The sequence below is a fragment of the Typopeltis vanoorti genome, chromosome 4 (genome assembly GCF_054136105.1).
Source record: "Typopeltis vanoorti isolate ZY-2024b chromosome 4, IOZ_Tvanoo_1.0, whole genome shotgun sequence".
Taxonomy (NCBI): Eukaryota; Metazoa; Arthropoda; class Arachnida; order Uropygi; family Thelyphonidae; genus Typopeltis; species Typopeltis vanoorti.
This window is the reverse complement of record NC_143552.1, coordinates 54,681,540-54,702,963: the sequence shown is the minus strand read 5'-3', so window position 1 is coordinate 54,702,963 and position 21,424 is coordinate 54,681,540. Positions and strand designations below refer to the sequence as shown.

Sequence of the window (21,424 nt, the reverse complement as noted above, 5' to 3'; positions counted from 1 at the left end):
GAAGATAACTATACAGACTTAACAATTCATTTCCCTATTGACATTTCTCTACAGTGATCTTAAAATAGCTACACTTCTGCATTTATTAAAACAGAATTACAAATAACAAATGCTTAGTCAGAAGAACAATCTTTAAATTATTAAAACTAACATTTAAAGTTCAATGCTGTTTATCTCCTCTCTACAATATAATAAATGAACAAAATCCACTGAACCTGGAATTAAAACTTAGCATTTTCTTTAATAGATAGATATAATCTTTTCAAACCCAAAAGTTTGGCATCTAATGGAGCACTTTAGACTTAAGGATCTTTGAATTTTGTTATTGTATTGTAGTATTATATATATTAACATTACTAGATAGTGGCAATATATGACACTGCTGCCATCATAAGCAGCTGCATGCATACAAACACAAGGCTATTTATTGTTAAGTGCTATTTTATAGTAGTGGACACTAGCAAAATAAACTAATATAGAAAGAAACATTAACTGATGCTTTTCTTTTTTAATTCTCATTCTTCTAATGTATTTCTTAAAATAAGTATACATAAATATATCACTAACATCAGCAATAAAAAGAAGATCTTCAAAACATTACAACACCTACCAGGGCAAGATGTAAAATACCATTGACCCAAAGGACAGACTGAATTATTTACTGTGTAACTTGAACCATCCCATACAACAGGTCCAGAAGCAGATCCTTCAAGGCAGACTCCCAGCCCAGTACCACTACCATCATCACACCACCCACAGTGTGGATTCTTTTGGCATTGATCACAAGTTTGTTTATCCTTGCAACTCAGCCCTGTTGTATAAAATTAGTGTTTAAGTCATAAATAAAATATTTCAATAATAAAAATAAAAAAACACATTTTGACATGCCACTTTTTTTTTTTTTGGTAGAATTTTTGCGTAGAACTAATATTTATGATCTATATTCATAGTATACCTACACTTTCAAAAATTTAAAAATACTAACAATTAAAGGAAAGCAAATGCAATGATTCATCTCATGCCAGACAAATAGCAGCAAACTGCAAGTATGAGACAATAAGTCACATGTCAATTAAACTCAAAATATCTGATTTATTTTTACTTAAAACATGTATTTTAAGAGAATCAAATACGCAAATATATGAAAGTATCCTTTTTGTGAACTTTGTCCTTTAAAAATATTATTATTATTTTTTTTTTTAGTTAGCTGGAATTATACCTGAAGCAACTAAGCTTACAAAGTTATTGTATTATATCTAATTATGTGTCCTCCATCCAATTTGTGTTTTGAGGAATGAAAAAATTACTAGAGGAGAAGCACAGGGTATTTCGTTCCTGGTGAAATCTTAATTATATTATGAAAATAGAGAGAGAGAGAGAGAGACTATCAGACATTGGGCAGATCTTACAAAATACATCTATTTTGCTATAATAACAAATCTAGACTGACAAACCATGCCTTAACCATCGTATCACTCACAATTACACTGCACATACCACTGTATTTACCATTATATCATGGTTCCTTTAAATGCGAGTAACCTTTATATCACATTGATGATAGTTTACAGGAAATTGATATGAGGCTAAGGATCTGGGGGTGATAATGGAGAGGAATTTGAAATTCAGGGGACATATTGCAAGAGATGGCAAAATAGCTCAAGGAATCTCGCATGTTGAAAAGAATGCTAACGAGTAAAAGGGAAGTTATTATCCCTTTATATAAGGCTTTGGTCACAGATTTGGTCACCTGGGTTTCTTGCAGGGGGGGGGGGAATCAGGAGGTGGTAGAGAGGGGATGCAGAAATGAGTGACCAAACAGGTGAAAGGTATATTGAATGTTCCTTATGAGGATAGGTAGAGGGTGTGCAAGTTACAAAGTGTAGCTGATAGGTGAAAAAAAAAAAAAAAGGACATGATATAAATTTGGTGAAGGATTTTATAAAATGGATAATTGATACAAAGAAAAATTTTCAATATATGACAAACAGTCAGAAAACTAAGGGTCATCCATGGAAGTTGTGTAAGTTTGTGCAGACTAGATTTTTTGTGTAAGAAGTGTTAGGTTAGGTGGGATCCCACAATGAGTTTCTGGACTCTATGGAGATATCATATAATAATAATAACATCACAGGTTTGTAAGCTGTTCTGAGCAGGATTCACATAAAGGAGAGAGGGGGGGGAGAAGTGGCTTGAGTATGTTCTTATAATTATTGCTATTATTATTATTATTATTGATGGACTATCCTCATGGGATCCTAGGATTCTATGGACACTTGAATTCACTAAATACTAATCACCAAAGCTCAACAAACTATGCTGCAAAATCCTACTCATTATGCAACAAAAGTGCTTGCTCAAGATCTCTTTTTTTTTTTTTTTTCGTGATATGTCTCAAGTTGGTAAGAATTCCATAAACTGATCAGTGATGTTGCATCTGTGTTTTTTTTAGATTTAAAAGACTTAATTTAAAAAGTTATTTTTTTTATTAAATAAACAATATTTTGTTTGATCTAAAAAAGTTACCACGGGCGAGCGTATTCGTCAAACCCTATATACTCATCTTTAAAGTCACTCACAATCAGTGTATACTAATCACTTCAAAATCTATTTCTACAAGATAATAGGCACTTAAAATTATTTTCCCCTTGAGCATTTGTTATCTTATTATGTTTATTAATGAAAAATGCAGCAGTATAATATATATATGATATGGAAATACCATTGCTTCAAGACACCAATGTTTCAATTCTTCCTTTCACAATTTTACTAATTGGTTATTCATTCTAAGCAAACATTTTTTATACCATTTGAAATCAAAAGTACTTTATGACCATTTCAATTTTTGAAAAGATTCAAACCTACAATAAATTATGAATAATAACTGTATATAAGATTAAAGAAATGAAATACATGAAAACAAAAATCTTTATAATTGACTGTGTCAAATGAAATTCACTTGTCATATGGTGGATATAAACTTTTAAATTCATTTTAGTTCAATTCAAAATGCCATTTGGACATTTAAAAAAAATTATATGTGAATCTTACCCACAATAGGTTATAAACCAATAATACATTAATATTGGAGATGAGCAATGGGTTATATAATCTGTAAATACTATGGTGACCAAACAAGAATTGAACCATGATCCTTTGAAACATGGAATATTTTATCTGACACTAGGCAATGAGATTCATCACCATCTCATGGCATTCACAAATATTTATGCTCATAAGTGGTGAATGATTGGAATGCATTGCCTGAGAGTTTGGTGAGTGCAGAGACAGTGAATTCATGTGAGGGTAAGACCTCCTGCAAAGTCTCTTAACTCCATGGTCTTGAAGCTGATAATAACAATGACAAATAAAACGGTTTATTATCACCAGAATTTTTTCGGGCAGGTATCTAATGCAACTGTATGATTCAAAAGAGAAGTAATTTATACTTAACAAAAAATTATCCTCCTGTTTTAATCCTTTAACCAAGCATGAGCAAACAGAAGTTTGTATGAAGCATTGTCCCAAATAGCATCCCATAATATGAAGTACAGTTGCTTTTAGATATGTATATTGCTATGCATTATGGGAATAGTCACTACCCAGACTTTAAATCTTTCTTGATATCTAATCACTGTGAGCAATCTAGACTTATGCAGATTAGGAAAGCTAAATTAATGCATAAGTCATTTATAAAAACACATGGAAAATTATTAACAAACTGATTTAGCTCTCGCTATGAGTCTAGCTAACTCCTACTGATGAGACCTCAAGAAATACATGAAGATAAACTTCTTGAATGGAAGTCAATTTCAAGAAGAATAACATGCACAATTTCAAAATCTGACAATGAGACTTACTTGTGCCTGTGAGCATACTGAAGATTTCAGTAGGGAATAATTAGAGGAAATTAGAAGTAATTAGAAATGACAGCAGACAAAGAAAATGGAAAAACCTGGTCTTTACTGAAGAAAACTGCAGACTAGGAAAAATACTCAAAATCAATAAATATTGGAGTAAAAATGTGGGGCTAATAATAATGGTAAATACTTGATTGAACGTTTTTTTATATTTTTATTTATATTTTTGTTTTAATCCTTTATTCAAGTGTAAGCAAATAAAGTTTGCATGTGAAGTATCTTCATGACTGCACCCAGCATGAAAATACTTTGCATGCAAATTTTGTTTGCTTACATTTGGATAAAGGATTAAAACCAGAATATAATTTCTTGGCATCTTTAAAGTTTAGTCGTTATTGACATTATGTTTCTGAATTAAGACATGCATAATTAAATTAAAGATGGCAAGAAATTATATTCTTGTTTAATCCTTCATCCAAGTGTAAGCAAATTTTTTAGTGAAGTACCTTCATAACTAGGCTATTTGTATATAAGGGCTAATGACTTCATATTATTTGAGTATCCATTAATACAAAGCATGTGTTCTTTAGGGTATGTGTGCTTTGCATTATGACCACTGCACAGACCATTTCAACCTTTATTAAGGTCTTATCAGTGGGAGCTAAACCCAGAAGCGATACTAAGGTTAACTGTACTGGCAAGATGGATTGATTAAACCTGTGGTCCTTTGTCAGATTGGAAACAAAATTGCTGGATTAAGGGATATTATTGAACACTTGGCTCACTCATTGTAGGCTACTGACTACAAGCGTTTTTTAACTACTTGTTTGGTATGGGTTTTTGGGATATTTGTCCCCAGATATTTATTTTAGTTTACTGTTAGGTGGCAGAACAGTAACAGACCTTGAAATATTATTGAGCCTTTTGGCTTGCCCATTTTGGGCTTCTGGCAATAGGTTTTAAAAAACTTACCAGTTCAGTATAGTTTGGGCACATTTGCATTTTGCAGGGTTATGCTCCCTATAGTCTACCACTTGGCAGATTAGTGAGTTAGGATGAACAGCAGCATCTGCAAAGAATTTACAACCTTTTAGTGTACGAAAGTTTTGATCTCAAGGATATATGCCTCTTGGTGAAGCTGTATGTTTCTTATGAACCATGGCACATTAAACACTTTTTGTGAACATTTATTTTTGTATTGTCTGTAGTTTGCTAATGTTTGAATCCTCTGTGAGCCATACATTAGGAATGAAATTCACTTATTAAAGGTTATAAACCTACAACATATTAATACTGATCATACTGGCCTAATCAACAGCCATTTATGATGCTTCATTAACAGGTATAGCTCCCCCATGGCCCTATTTGCTTTTGAGTAGACATGACTGATATGAGTTAGTTGTACTCCTGAATATTTGGATACTGGTTGCTATGGAATAGGGGTGCCAGATGTGGCAACTCTGCCCTTTGGGGACACTCTTTTTCTGAGCAATACTGCAGTGCTCTTGTCCACATTAACATCAATTTGCCATTTTTTTTTGAACCATTGTTCTAGTATTGAGACTGCATTTTGCAGTTTTTTTGGTTGCCAGGAGTGAATCATTATTGAAGTATCATCTGCATATACAGTCATTGTGGATGCAACTGTGTGCATGGAACGTCAGCCACATAGATAGCAAACAGCATAGCAAGGGGCCCTGGGGAGATGGCTGCTGCGATGTTGTGTTGAGACTATCTAATTCCCTGCAGTTTCACTGGGAGTTTGCAACTGCTGAGTTATTATTTGGTTATCATTATTATTATTATTGACCAGTTCTAGTGGGAATTTGGCCTGCAAGAGTTGAAAAGAACCCCATTGCACCATATTTTGTCAAATGCTTTGGAAACACCCAAGAAGCTCATTCCTGTGTGTGTGTGCTGCTTCCAGCTGAGCCCCTGTTGATGTTTTTCACAACTCTAAGAACTTGCTCTGTGAAGTGGTTCCCCCAGAAACCAAATTTCTCATCAGGGATGAGATTTAATTCTTTAGTGACTTTCTGCAGTATTATTAGTATTACCCTCTCAGCTATTTTTCCAGAAAAGCAAGTGATTGGGTAATAGTTTTGGGCAAGGTGTGCTGATTTTCCTGGTTTTGGGATTAAGATTACATCTTCTATGTTCCATTGTGTACAGAAGTAGTGATATCATACTATTGCATTAATAATAGCAACAATGCACATTATGGCTCTATGTGGCAGGCAATTTATGATTTTGTTAGAAATCCTATCTGTGTGTGGCACTTTCCTATTCTAAAGTTTGGTGATGATTTCACATACATCAGCAGGGGGATGTCAGTTGGATGGGTTTTATGTACTCTGTGCGTTTTAGCATACAACATACCCAAGTATTACTTCACTAATGAAGTCTAAATCCACATCAGTGTAGATTGGACTCTACTGCTTCTCTAGGCTGTTGGCAAAGGCTTCAACTTAGTCATTTTCCAGAGCATCTGGTTCTCTGTGTTTAAGAACTGCAGTTCTGTCTCCTACTGTTGAGATGGTCTGGTTGGCCAAGTGGTTAACACTCTCTAGCCAAGAGGCAGCAGGTTCGAATCCCACCAAGGGAATGGATGTTTGTGATTGTCCTACTAACCGTTTACCATATGCACTGCTGTAACCTGTGTCCTGGCACAGGTTATATAACCTTTGATGTCTTTGCACCATAAAAAAATCAAATCAAATCCTACTGTTGATTTTGATAGTTTTCAAGCAAATAACAAACTTCCTTTGCAGTCCTATTAAGCACTTATTGGTGTTCTGGGACCAGCATTCTGTGGTATTAGCACCTGGCTTTGTTCTTTTCCAAGATCAGGTTTTTAATCTCATAAAGAAGTTGGTCGGAGTTTGCGCATGGCTCAGCTGGAAGCAGCACACACAGGAACGATCTTCTTGGGTGTTGCCAAAGCATTTGACAAAATATGCCACAATGGGATTCTTTTCACACTCTTGCAGGCCAAATTCCCACTAGAACTGGTCAACAATAACGCAATAACTGGTCAATAATAATAACCAAATAATAACTCAGCAGTTGCAAACTCCCAGTGAAGCTGCAGGGAATTAGATCACTGAACACAACATCGCAGCAGGCATCATTTCAATTTGTAGTTCTCCTTGCTATGCTGTTTGCTATCTATGTGGCTGACATTCCACAGTATTCTCAATACTAGAATGATGGTTCAAAAAAAAAAAAGAAAAAAAAAAAAGGTAAATTGATGTTAATGCAGACAAGAGCACTGCAGTATTATTTGTGGCAGCAGCTGTTATCTGCGTTTCTAATCTCAAAATTGAGTTGTTGATTTTTTTTCCTTTGAGTTGAGGGCTGGAACTGAACTGGGCCAAAAAATTGTATAGAGTGGTTGTCAGTTTTTTCCAGTTGACAGATGAGACCTAATCTGGGATATTTTCATGTTGTAAGCCCAGTTAGAATAAAACTGGATTGTGGTCAGAGCTGAGGTAGTCCATCACACTTATTTCATATTGATGCACGATAATTTGTAGTATAGCTATGTCAAGGACAGCAAGAAGTCCTGTCACATTGTAGTACTTCGGTTCTGGAGGCAGCAAAGTTACTGAGGGTTCTTCCATTTCAATTTGTAATTCTGCTGTTCCAAGCTATGTGCTTAGTGTTGAGGTCTCCTGATACTAGCACTGCTTCATTTGTGTCTAGAATTTCAGTGAAGTCTGCTTCCAATAACTATTTGTTTGGAGAGTTATATATGGAGTACATTTTCAGGGGACTCGCATTTGCAGCTTAGACCTCCACTCCTGTCATTTCCATGTTGGTAGTAGCTGGATTTACAACTTCTTTGTTTTCTATATGAGTTTGACAAATATGTCTGTGGAGAAAGTGACCATGCAATCTTGACTTGATAGACTCAAAAACATGAGGAATATTCTGTCAAGAAGGGGTATCTGTGGAACTACAAGGCAAGTGATTATGACAAGCTTGGAAGGAAGAAGCATGAAGCTGTGCCATGGCATAAAACCCTATGAGGGAAGGATATTACTAGTGCACGGAAGATAAGTAGCATCTACAGGAAGCAACATTAAATTGAATACCCTTCAGTTAAATGACAATTCATAAGGCAGAACAACATTGGGTTTTTAAATAATACAAACCAAGAGCTAGTGTAATACAGGACAGATAGTACGATATGATTAAAAAAAGAGCTACTGCTTATAACTAATAAGAATAAGATTCTCTCTCAAAATTAGGTAAGAAAGACAGTCATTACTGTTCAAATTTAGCAATGAACATCGCAGCACTGTGGAAGTAGATGAGTTTCAAAACATAAGATTTTGTCATTGATGTCAATTTCATGCTGTGCTTAACCAGACATTACAAAATTTTGGTAAAGAAATTTCAAAATGATATTAATAATTCTGCTCTAGCTGGATGAAATTTAATGAAATTTTATAGTTAAGATCCATATTAAAATTTGTCAGTTTTGATTTTCATCTAATCATTGTTGTTGTGCAAAAATTAGGTAGAACGAACTTTTTTCTCTATTTATTTCTAGATAGTGATTTATCTCTAGAGATAAATCACTATCTACACAATGAAGTAGTAGGTACACTTACAGAATAATGTAAAAAAACTAAATAATTATTACGTCTCAGTGACCACCTAAATATGTTGTCAACATCTTGGGTGTATTCTTACCATACTCTTAAAAACTATCGTTTTTAAGAAAATAAATCTTTCGATGAATTATAAAAGAATTCATCAAAAAATTATTGGCGAATTATTTTTCGATCAATTGCATTTGCAAAGAATTGTCGTTTGGTAAACTGTTTATCCAATAATTTGCCTTTTTGATGAATTGCCATCCAGTAAACTGTTTTTCGATGAACATTTAACTTAACAAAAAATGAAAACATATTATTACAAAGGATGTTCCAAAAATCAGTGAATTTTCATGGAACCAGAATCTGTAAATCTTTTAAAGTTTGGGTAATCCTGTATTGCAGATAGGCAAAATATTCTCCCCCAGTATATATTCTTTATGAAATTGTTTTGAATAATAAATAAATCATTATGAAGACCTATATGATAAGACTATTACAAGTATTATATTTGTTAAAGCAATTAATGAAACTAAGGTATAGCAGTATAAAAATTTCCATCTTACCAGAACATTCCCTTACTAATGTTGTCCACTCCATACACTGTGCTACAGGAAACATAGCTGCATAAGCATTTGATTCAATGCATAGTTTCTGACTGCTACACCACATACATGGTCCCTGGGTACAGTTCTCACAGGTGGTTCGGCTGCTGCATGGCAATTCACATTTTGCCCTCAAATTATCAGTAAGAACAGCTTTTTCTGATCCATTAACTATAAATTTATAATACACACACACACATACATATATATCAAAACATTTAACTTAACAAATTTATAAAAAATGAAAACATACTTTACAAAGGATGTTGGCAAGTAAAATATAAATATAAAAATTTATAAAAATATATGCTGAACTGGATGGCCAAGTGGTTAGCATATTCACTCTCCAACCAACAGGTTATAAGTTTGTGACTGTCTTTAGTCGATCACGCGTTATCACGTGGACGTCGCTATCAAGTAAAAAAATTTGGCCACCACACGAAATTCCAATTTTCAGCTTGGCAATGAATGTGTTAAATCTGATTTCATGCACCAAACCCACTTATGACTACTGAAATTCCTCCTATTTTCTAGTGCAGTTTTACAAATATTCAAAATAAATCTCAATTAACATTATCTAATGAGTTTAAAATGACTTCTTTTTTTTGGGGAGGGGGGTCATCAAAAAACCCTTACATTTGTGTGTGTAATGTTAACAGTCATCCACACAAAAGATTGTAGAGTACAATAGTACCATTGGTGGATCATCAGTTTTTTTGTTTTTTTTTTGTTACATAGTCTGTCAACCCTGCTCTAGAGAATAAATTTTTCAAGCTACTTCCTCTGATAAGTGGGCTCACACCAGATAGTGACCATCTCCCTCCTAAAGACAGTCACACGCGATAACGCGTGATCGGCCGCTTGGTGAGGACTCGCATCACGCGATATCGCTTGATTGGCAATGAACATGTTAACATGTTCATTGCCAATCAAGTGATATCGCGTGATGTGAGTCCTCACCAAGCGGCCGATCATGCGTTATCGCGTGGACGTCGCTAACTAAATAAAAAAATTTTAAAAATTTGGCCGCCACACGAAATTCCAATTTTCAGCTTGGCAATCAAAGTGTTAAACAGATTTAGAAGTTTTAAGAAATGCAAAATTTCGATTATTTTAAATGGAACAAAAGATGATCTTGGAATGAATGAAAAATAAGTGATAATTCTCATCATTAATTCATCTTCAAGGGGAAGTACAGGATATTATGAATAAGCCTAGATTATTAGTAGCTATTACAATTTTCTTCCAAACTAATGTTAATTTCAGTTCTCTGATAGCGCAAGATAATAGAGTTATCCTTGTGTTCCAATCTATAGGCTAAATATTAAAATTCTTATTAATATTAAAATATTAAACTTAAATACTTCAAAATGTATTATATTAGGAGTATTAATTTGACATATCTATGTATTTTTATTGTGGCAGGGATGACATATTTAGTTCTATATTTAGTAAAAAAAATGATGAGTGAGCTAAAAGAATATGATTTCTTTTTTGGGGGGGGGGGATGGGAATGATGAGGGTGGAAAACCAACATGTGAGTATAGAAACATATCTTAAATAGTAGAAATGATGCATTAATGAAGCCAATAAATATACCAAATGAAAAAAAAATTATGGATTTTAAAAGGTTAAAAATTTAACTTAAAATTGAAGAACAAAAAAAACAAAATCCTGTTAATAATAAACATGGCAAGGGAGCAAGATGAATGAAGGTGTGTTAGCTGTTTTTTTTTTTTTTTTTTTTTAAGATTCATCACCAGATTTCAGACAGAGCAAAATATTCATGTGATTCTAATATTAGGAGCTACATGAAAATTTCAGAATATCCTACATAAGTTCTTGCATTTTATTTTTCTAAAGCTCTATTGCATCAATCTAACTAGATGTGGTCTTCTAATGAGTCTTTAACTTTTGAGACTTTTGGCCTTCTCGATAATTTTACATCCATACTGGCATCAAATACCTATTTTGCTAACCTTTGCTCTCCTATTCTGTTTAAGTGACCATACCATAGATTAGCTCTACTCATCTATTCTTGAATGCTAACAATGTAGATCCTTCCTATCCATTTTAATATGATACCATCATTGATGATATCTGCTCATTCCTCTAATTTTTCTCAAAAATCTCATCTCAATTCTATTGTCTTTTCTCTTTGATGAACCTTTATATTACTAACCCTCAGATCCAGAAGATATATGGCTTTGTTGGCCAGGTTAGTGCACACTCTCTCTCTCTCTGTCTCCCCCCAACCAACAGGCTGCATGTTTGATTCCTGCTGAGACATGAATGCTTGTGACTTTCTTTAGCTGGGAGATGATCGCTTACTAGAGGTCTGAAGTAGCTTGAAAAAGTTTAGTTTCCAGGATTTCCAGACTATGTGAAAATAACTTCAAAAATATATAAAACTGATAAAAAAAACCAAAAAAAAAAAAAAAAAAAACCTTAGATCACCTATGATACAAAATGTACTGTAGGTTTGCAAATAACATTTTCATGGAGGGAGCAACATGGTGTCTTTGATGATCCCTCTTAGTCTGTATAAGCTTATTCAAATGGCTTCCCAATATACCAGCTTTCCTTATTCTATTGTCTGCTTACATATTTAGTTTGACATCTCATTAAAAAATTGTGCCTAAATAGCTGAATCTTTCTACTTGTTCAATTGGTTCTATAGTTGGAAGGTAGTTGTATTTTTCATGTTCCTAGTAGGATGTCACCCGAATAAAGTAAGGGACAATGTTGAATAACTCCAATTTTGAAATCAGGTGTGATGCCACTTTCTTTCATAATGTGATTATTATATATTACTGTTGTGAGAGACCTCCAGGGAATTGAGGACTCATCAAGGGAGTCTTCATCAAGTACATAACCCACACCAGCTCTCATACATTCTCAAACTCATTCGTGCTAGATTCGTAAATAAGCAAGCTGTTTCACTCACTCACTGCTCTAAGAAAAATCTAGCTTTCTCCCATTTCTTAACTGTACATTCATGTGTCCCATTGTCATTCACCCACCTTCCTAAAAAAACTATCAACAAGTATACTATAATAACTTTCCAGAAGTTTATAGTCCTCAATCATATATCCTTTTTCTCCTGCTTACCAGTATTTGCATAACAATAATCTCAATCTGATTTCATAATCTACATTCCATAATCCCAATATAATCTTTGTGACCCTTCTGTTGCAACCTTTCCACACTTTCATCCCCTCAGAACCCAGGAGACCAAATCTATGCACAGTAATCTACATGAGCTGTATTGAGTTCTTGTAAGAAGGCAAAATGAATTCTTATAATTACAATTGTCAATGATCATTTCAGCACAGCAATTATCCTCTTAGTTGTATTTGCAATTTTTGCCATCTTCAACTTTCTATCCATCATAACTCCCAGATGACTTCATCAGTTTTTCCAAGCATAATCCCACATTGCAAAACTTTACGGATACTGATCTTTAACTGAAGTTATTATCACTTGCCCACAGTTCCAGCCTAATCAAGTCGTCCTGAAAGTGCTATCAAATCCATTTTTTTATGCAAGTTCTTATGATGTTAAAAATACCAAGCAATTTTAAACCTGGTTTTACTCCATTTCCCAAGTAAGCAAACAGACAAACAAGTCAAGTTTGCGCCTGCAAGTGATGCAAGTCTAGCTGATCCTACAGGTAGTGCAAGACTAAGGCAACTCGTGGTAAAGGTGGCATAAGCTCTGATCACTAATCTTAATATTTACCCTTAATGCCAAAACATTAAGGGTAAATATTAATTTACCCTTAATGCCAAAACATTAAGGGTAAATATTAAGATTAGTGATCAGAGCTTATGCCACCTTTACCACGAGTTGCCTTAGTCTTGCACTACCTGTAGGATCAGCTAGACTTGCATCACTTGCAGGCGCAAACTTGACTTGTTTGTCTGTTTGCTTACTTGGGGAATGGAGTAAAACCAGGTTTAAAATGCTTGGTATTTTTAACATTTATTATACCCAAGGTAAAATACTTTCTACAAGTTCTTATGAATTTTTCTAAAATCATCCACTCCAGAGATACTGAGGCCTATAGCAGTGGCAGCCAGTGAAAATTTTAAGTGGGAGTGCTACATATAAATCTTTTTTTCCTAATCAGTAATAACTAATTTATTAATAAATAAATTTACATATTAAAAAATTCCTTTATTAAAAATATTTCACCCTCATCACAAACAAACACCAATAAAAGTTTCATATCTCACAGAAATAATGCGTACATGCATACAATTTATCCGTAAGCGATCACTTACAGATAAATTATGGAATCACTTGTAATGCACAATGACAAGCGTAAATGAATATCAGCGAGTCTAGCTGCAACTGGAGTGATAATTCTGACACTGCGTTAGATCGCAGTGCATTTGTTTCGTGTAATAATTGAAAAGATATAATTCTTTTCATATTTTCAACAGTGACACTCGTTATAATTCAGCCTTGTATCATTATATAATAAATAAATAATTATATGTTATTTTAACAAAATAAAATAAGATTTACAAAAAATAGTTCACCCTCACCACGAACACGCATCAATAATAAAAGTTTAATATCTCATAGAAATAACGTGCACAAGCATACAATACACTGCCCAAACAAGCAGTGTCGAAATCACTTGTAACGTGCAATGAGGAGCGCAAACAAATATTGGCGAGTCTAGCTGCAATTGGCTGAATGTGATAATTCTGACACTGCGTTAGATCGCAGTGCATTTGTGTTGTAATCTAAAGTGTTAATTGAACAATTCCAATTATTAACTATTCAATCAATGTCAAAACATAAGCTGTAACCTTTAGCATGCTGTATTGCATTTATATAATGTTGTAAGCATTGTTATTATTTATAAACACAAACAAAATTTAATTTTTTTCCATTTTTTTCCTTAGGATGCAGTAGTGACTCGTACATAAGCTGTGTCATTAGTTTTGGCACTACTTACACAAAGGGATTTCTCATATACTCTTTCCTGTGCAAAATTTCATATACTCTTTCCTGTGCAAAATTCACCCCTACAAGGCATGTCCCACAGGTGGCAGAAGAGGGAAGTCCAAGCAGCAAGCTCAGAATAATAAATAAGGAGCTGTGGACCAAAGGCACACTTCAGAACCATGGTCAGAAGTACTGTAGACCACTGTAAAGATGCCAGCAAGAAGAAGAAGAAAAAAGAACCCCCCCCCCCCCAGTCCTGCATGGCTCTTTGTAATCCCACCAAGGTGGTGATGGCAAGGAATCTGCAAGAGCAGGGGTGTTAAGAATCTTGCAAAAGAAGGTAGACGACCATCTGAAAATTCTACCCTATTTATTGGTTCTTTCAACACTTGAACTCTGTCCTCAGATTCCCATATTGATTTCCTGCTTCAAGAACTGCAAAATGTAAAGTTTGATGTCCTTGCTATTTGTGAAACCAGAAGAAGCTCTGAATTATGTTGGAAGTTTTTTCATTTGATTAGACTATAAATTATATCAAAAAAAAAATCAGCTAACATCTTTTTATTCTCGTACATAGGGAGTAGGCGAGGCCATTTAGCCCTATCTAACTTTTGGAGACTGAGTGGGCAGTTCAATCTTCACTGGTACCCAATCAGAGATAGCTGGCCCAAGGCTATCAATTAATTAAGCGGCATGCAGTGAAGAGAGATGACTCAACAAGTGCCGCCATCTCGTGATCCCTAATGCTAGTATTTAATGTCTGAAATAATGTGGGTTCTACGGTCTATTTTCTTCAGTTTCCAGGAGAAAAAACCCACTTGCTCGTGCCAGAGATCGACTAACTTGGGAATCAGTTGAAAAAAGGCTTAGAAAAATTTCTTCTAGTCGCTGACTAGACTCAAAACCAAGAAGTCTTCCTTCTTGCGGTCAAGCGCCATGATGTGCAAATGCCACATCCACTGAGCTACACAGGCTCTCTATAAATTATATATATAGTTTAATCCTTTATCTAAGTGTAAGCAAACAAAGTTTGCGCCTAAAGTATCTTCAGGACTGGGGCAACTTGTGGTAAAGGTGGTATAAGTTCTCATCACTTGCCTTAGTATCTCCCATATCTCCCATAATGCAAAGCACATCTCCTTGCAGACATGTATAATGCTATGCATTAAGGGAAGGGCCAATACCCAGACCAGTTTCAACTTTTATTGAGGTCTCATCAGTGAGAGCCAGACCTAGTGGTGGTGACACAAAGATGGAGGTAATGGAGAAGTCGTATTTATCTATACGAGTTGCCAAATGTTGTCACACCTTATTATTAAATTACTCTGGATTAGAGAAAGATGGAAATTTTTTCACTTGTTTAGACTATAAATTATATACTTAATTTAATCCTTTATCCAAGTGTAAGCAAACAAAGTTTGCACCTGAAGTATCTTCAGGACTGGGACAACTTGTGGTAAAGGTGGTATAAGTTCTCATCACTTGCCTTAGTATCTCCCATAATGTAAAGCACATCTCCTTGCAGACATGTTTAAGTTCTCATCACTTGCAGACCAGAGTAAGTTCTCATCACTTGCAGACCAGAGTAAGTTCTCATCACTTGCAGACCAGAGTAAGTTCTCATCGCTTGCAGACCAGAGTAAGTTCTCATCGCTTGCGAATCAGAGTAAGTTCTCATCACTTGCAGACCAGAGTAAGTTCTCATCGCTTGCGAATCAGAGTAAGTTCTCATCGCTTGCGAATCAGAGTAAGTTCTCACTGCTTGCGAATCAGAGGAAGTTCTCACTGCTTGCGAATCAGAGGAAGTTCTCACTGCTTGCGAATCAGAGGAAGTTCTCATCGCTTGCCTTAGTATCTCCCATAATGCAAAGCACATCTCCTTGCAGACGAGAGCCAGACACCTCTGAGTCTGGTTCTCGTCAGTGAGAGCCAGACCCAGAGGTGATGACTACACTTGGATAAAGGATTAAACTATAAACCCTGGTATAAACGGGGATGTTAGATTCCATAGAAATGTCGCATTATATAAATCGCGTTATGCGAGACTCAGATCACATAGAAAAAAGTAGGGTTAGGTTCCGAAATCGTTTTTTTTTTAATTATATAAACAACAATGACATACCCAACAAAAATATATTTTTATTTAATTCAGGTAAGTTAAGAAAACATATAAACTATGAAACAAATACATAGTATAAACTTATAAAATTTTAAAAAATGTAGGCAAACTTCATTCTACATAATGCATAAATGTTTACGCAAAATAAAATAAAGTGCATATTTTAATCGTCATCACTGTCTTGAAAACTAACATTTCGTAGATGTTCTTTATTTACGATTGGCTGGACGTCATCATTACTTGAAATCTCTTGGACATCATTTGCATAATTCTTATTGCCTACTTCAGCTGGTTTAGTTATGAAGTCAGTAATAAGACCTTGCTTACCACTATGCTGCAATTTTTTTATTAAGTTCATAATATGGAGCTAAACAAATATCCAATTGTCTCGTGAATTTTCCCGAGCGCTCCACTGAGGGATCATTATCCATAAAACAATTTCCTAACTTTCTTGCCAAGTCCAATCCTTCTGCTAATTTCTTTAAACTGAATTCTTTAACAGATTCATTACAATCAGAATCTTTGGCAAAACATTCCCTGCCATTTGGTTCTACATCATCTATAAATGTACCAGTTTCTCCTCATTTAAATCTGTTTCCCCATCAATTAATTCACTAATTTCGTTTTTACCCATATCACAAAAGCCCTCTAAGTGGCCATTACTATAAAAATAAATTTTTTACACAAAAAAAAAGCATTACATATCGTATGTAACTCATCAGAAAATAAAGTGCTCAGCTTGAGATTACACACCTATGATTTTTAATGCGCTTTCCTGGCAGAAAACGAAGACAAATTCAATTGTCTTCATTTACTGTAAACAACTGATGTACATGCGTGTTGAAGGGTATTTCCCTGAATATAAATTCGCTACTTATAATTACATGCGCGATACAGGCAGACACAAATTTAACAAAGATAAAATTTGATTTTTAAGTCAAGCAGTGAAAAATATATGAAAAGATAAAAGGTTACTAAAATTTGTAGGCAGTGTTATATCGAAACCGCACTGTATAAGTACCGCGTTGAACAAGGGTTACTACTATTTGTAGACCGCATTGTATAAGTACCGCGTTATACAAGGGTTACCTGTATATAATTTAAAAGCTCTAAATTAACAGCAAAATAACAATGGCAACCAAATCTTGTTCTTGGGAGATTCAGATAACGCTACAAGGGTTATAGAAGTTGGCTTCATTATAAACGAAAAGCTAACTAAAAATACTATTTCTTGCACAATCCATTCTGAACAACTAGGAACACTAAAATTAAAAATAGGAGAATCGTAAACTATAAAAAATAGTAGTCTCTGCACCTACTTCAACAGCTGACAAAGAAGAAATAGAAAACTTCTTTGAACATCTATGAGAAACATTACAGAAGAAAATAACACATACTATATCTATATTATGTGTTGTTTTCTGCAAAGATTGGTAGGATCTATTGAAGAAAAATACATTGGACCATTGGGGAAAAGGGGAGAAAGAAATGAATGAGGTGAACTCCTGGCAGAATTAGTCAAAGCAGAAAGGCTTTACATTATCAACAGTTTTTTTTAAAAAGAGAACTGGAAAAATATGGACTTGGCAATTTCCAAATGGAGAGACAAGAAATGAAATTGATTTCATTCTAACAAATTGCAAAGGAATAGTAAAAAATGCTGAAGTAATTGGAAAAACCTGCTGTTATATTCACTCAGACCATTGTCCAATAAGAGCCATCCTCAAAATACATAAAAAAATAAAAAATGAAGCATGCATACGAGCACAGTCCAACCATAAAAAGAATCAGATAAATTCAGAAGAATTTATCTGTTTTGTAGAAAAAATGTGGAAGAAACTGACTGGAAATGAAAAAATGACATTGACAAAGATTTAACAAATTTTAATAATCATTTATTGAAATGCAAAGAAAGAGCCTCCTATGAACTTTCTCCTCCAGGGAATGCCTATCAGCGAGAACAATAGAACTATTGAAGAAAAGAAGAAAATTGAAAGATACAGGAAAAAACCATTTAGAATAGAACATTATCTGTAAACAACTGAGGCAGAATATCAAAGACTATAATACATATAGAATGACAAAATGAATTGGCAGAAGCTAGGTTTCGCAGTAGTCTAAAAAAAGTAGAAAAAGAAATAAGTCTAAAGCAACCACTACCATCAGCCTTCATAGACAATCAAGGAAACAACAAACAGAGGTGAAATGGAAAAAATAATAAAATCGTTTTAGGAGAGCCTTTACGCATCCAAACAAGTAGTCACAGCTCTAGTACAGATGAAAGTTTGGAAAATTCGGAAATACAATCTGTCCTACCTGAAGAAGTAAAAATGGCTATCCACCATATGAAAACTGACCGATCACCAGGAATTGACAGTATAAAATCTGATGAATTAAAAATGGGTGGACAAGTACTCTTTAAAGCTCTAGCAGAAAAATTTACTCGATATATACAATTAAGGAAAGCACCTACTGAATGGAAAACATGAAGGATCATAATTCTGCATAAAAAAGGTAATAAAAAAGATATCAGTAATTACAGACCCATCTGTCTATTATCACATACATATAAAATATTTGCCGGAGTCATCCTAAACAGAATACAAACCTCCATCAATGAAAATAGCTGCAAAGAACAGGCCAGTTTTAAAAAGTCTTTTCGACAATAGACTACATTCAAACTATTACTCGACTAAGAGAAAAATGCAGAGAATACCAGATGCCACTTTGTTTTCTTTTTTTTAGAGATACAGATTTTAAAAAAGGCATTTGACACTGTTGAACATAACTCAGTATTCCAAACTTTAATAGAATAAGAAGTAGAAATTGCATATATCCAGCTTATAAAAGATATTTACAAAGAAGGCACAACAAATATCATCTTTTCAATCAACCGATTAAAATTAACTTAAGTAGAGGAGTACATCAGAGCAATGTCCTGATGTACTCACCTAATCTCTTACACATGGAAGGTGGAATAAACATTGATGGTGAAATGTTAAAATACTCTATTATTCGCTGATGATGTGGTATTAATATTTCCCTCTTTTGAACTCTTAGAATCAATGCTGAATAACATAAGCCAAAACTGCCAAAAAAATAGGATTGGAAATACATCGAGACAAAACAAGATGGATGAAAAACTAATACTGTGAAGATTATGCAATCACTCTAGAATCCCATACCATCGAAAAAGTTGAAAATTACATCTACCTTGGACAGTCCATAAAAATGAATAACGACATATCAAATGAAATAGAAAGAAGAAAAAGAGCTGCATGGATGGCCTTCAACAAAATAAAATCAACAATTACCAACCAAAACATAGATATAGAAATAAGAGCCCATCTTTTCAATAGTCACATCCTACCAGCATTAACTTATGGTAGTGAAACATGGAATACAACTTTAAAAGAAGAACAAAGCCTAATAACAACTCAACGTGCAATAGAAAGAAAAATGTGCAACATAAATAAAATAGACCACAGGAATCACATAGAAATCAGAAAGTAGTCTTGACTCAAAGATATAATAAAAGCAATCTATAAAAGCAAAGGTAGATGGGCAGGACATCTCGCAAGAATGAGAGACAACAGATGGACAGTCAGAGTAAGAAATTGTTATCCAAGAGATACCAAAAGAAAACCTGGAAGACCGGCCTTAAGGTGGAAATACCCAATGATCAAGAAAGTTGGAAGAAAATAGAAAAGAAGGGCTCAAAACAGGAATAGCTGGACTTTTTATGACCTGCAGTCATGGAGAAATCCTGACTGAAATCACAGGTCCATCAAGGTAACCAAGCCTAGATGTGAGAACAGTATTCAATGAATGGGCAGATTTGTGATTTATGTACAGGAGCTGTTTAAAATTAAAGTAAAGCCTTAACTGGAAGAGAAATTAGAGTTATTCCAAGAAGATAAATCTCATCTTGAATACAGATCTTGGTATTGTCAAGGGTAAGATTTGAAGAACAGGGTTCTTTTTTGTATGGAAATAATGGAGAGCTATGTTGTACTAGCATTTAAAGATGACAAGGTTATCCAAACCCCATTGATGAATGCTGTGAAGATCAAAATTTAAGGTAGTAGAGGAAGTTTTGTAGGTTGTGGTGATTTGTGCTTTACAAAGTTTGTCAAACAAAAAGGAGTGCAATGTGCTGAAATCAGCAAAACTGTGTACTGGATTAGCAGTCAGCAGGAGTAGATTGTTTATATATTATAGAAAGAAGATGGTGGGTGAAAGAAGCCATGTGAACCCCGGCATTAGTTGTATAGATGGAAGATACGGAGCCATCCACCATGACTTGAAGTGAGCTTCCAGTTAGAAAGCTGGCTACCCAATTGTAGAAGCCTAGAGAAAGACCGAATGTTGGGGATTTACTTAACAGACCTTTATGCTAAACTCAGTCAAAAGCCTTGGCGATATCAAGAGCTTGAGATTCAAACCTTTCCACAGTGTTTATCCAGAGATGGATGACATAGGTTAGTACCCCCCCCCCCCCAATTGATCAGCAGTGACAGAATCCATACTGTTAGTCATTTATTAGATGAGAATCTTCAAGGTAGCATGAGAGTTGAGTGTTGATGGCTCTTTCCATTACTTAAGAATTGAGGTGAGAGAAACTGGACGGTAGGCTGAAGGTAAAGATTTATCACCTTCTTAGGAATAGGTTGTATATGGGCTAGTTTTCAAACTGCAGGATAGATACTAGTGGAATAAGAGAGTGTAAATAAGTGGCATAGAGTGGAAATGAACTCTGGAATGCAGACCTTTAGAACAATTGGAGGAATGCCGTCAGGGAATTTTTGGTATCCAATTTTAACAAAATTTTTCTGATCTCTTTCTGAAAAAAAGCACAAAGTATTTGAAATTGTTAGGGTAACATTTACCATGATAAGTTATGCAAGAATTGGAGAAGTAGGAAGCCAGGATGTTGCTTTTTCTGTGGTTGATGATGTAATAGAACCATCTGGGTGTAACTGGGAATAATGTTTGGTAGAAGTTACAGCTAATAGCTTTGGCTAGAGCCAGACAGCACAGCTGCTATTCGAGCAGAATGCAAATTTCCTGCTTTCAGCATCCTCAAAATCAGTTTTCAATGTAGTGATAATTTTCTTGCAGTTATTCTGTGCATTGGTGAAGACAGTATAGGAAGAGGAATTGGGGAGGCAGGCCAGTTGCAGTACATAACTTCTTTTGTACAGCCTTGGCACACCTGTGGGATAACAAAGGTGTGCTCAGAGATAAGGAATAGGAATTTGGATGTAATGGGGA

General features: G+C 34.7%; 1 protein-coding gene across 1 annotated transcript in view; it reads right to left on the bottom strand.

Annotated features, from left to right (window-relative positions):
* LOC150107312 (attractin-like protein 1) overlaps window positions 1-21,424 on the bottom strand; it is a 447,772-nt gene that overhangs the window by 175,128 nt on the left and 251,220 nt on the right. The window contains exons 13-14 of the mRNA XM_090391786.1: window positions 9,031-9,240; window positions 611-811 (exon numbers count right to left, since the gene is read on the bottom strand). Coding sequence (XP_090247912.1) covers window positions 611-811; window positions 9,031-9,240 — 411 coding nt within the window. The remainder of the gene's footprint in view (window positions 1-610; window positions 812-9,030; window positions 9,241-21,424) is intronic.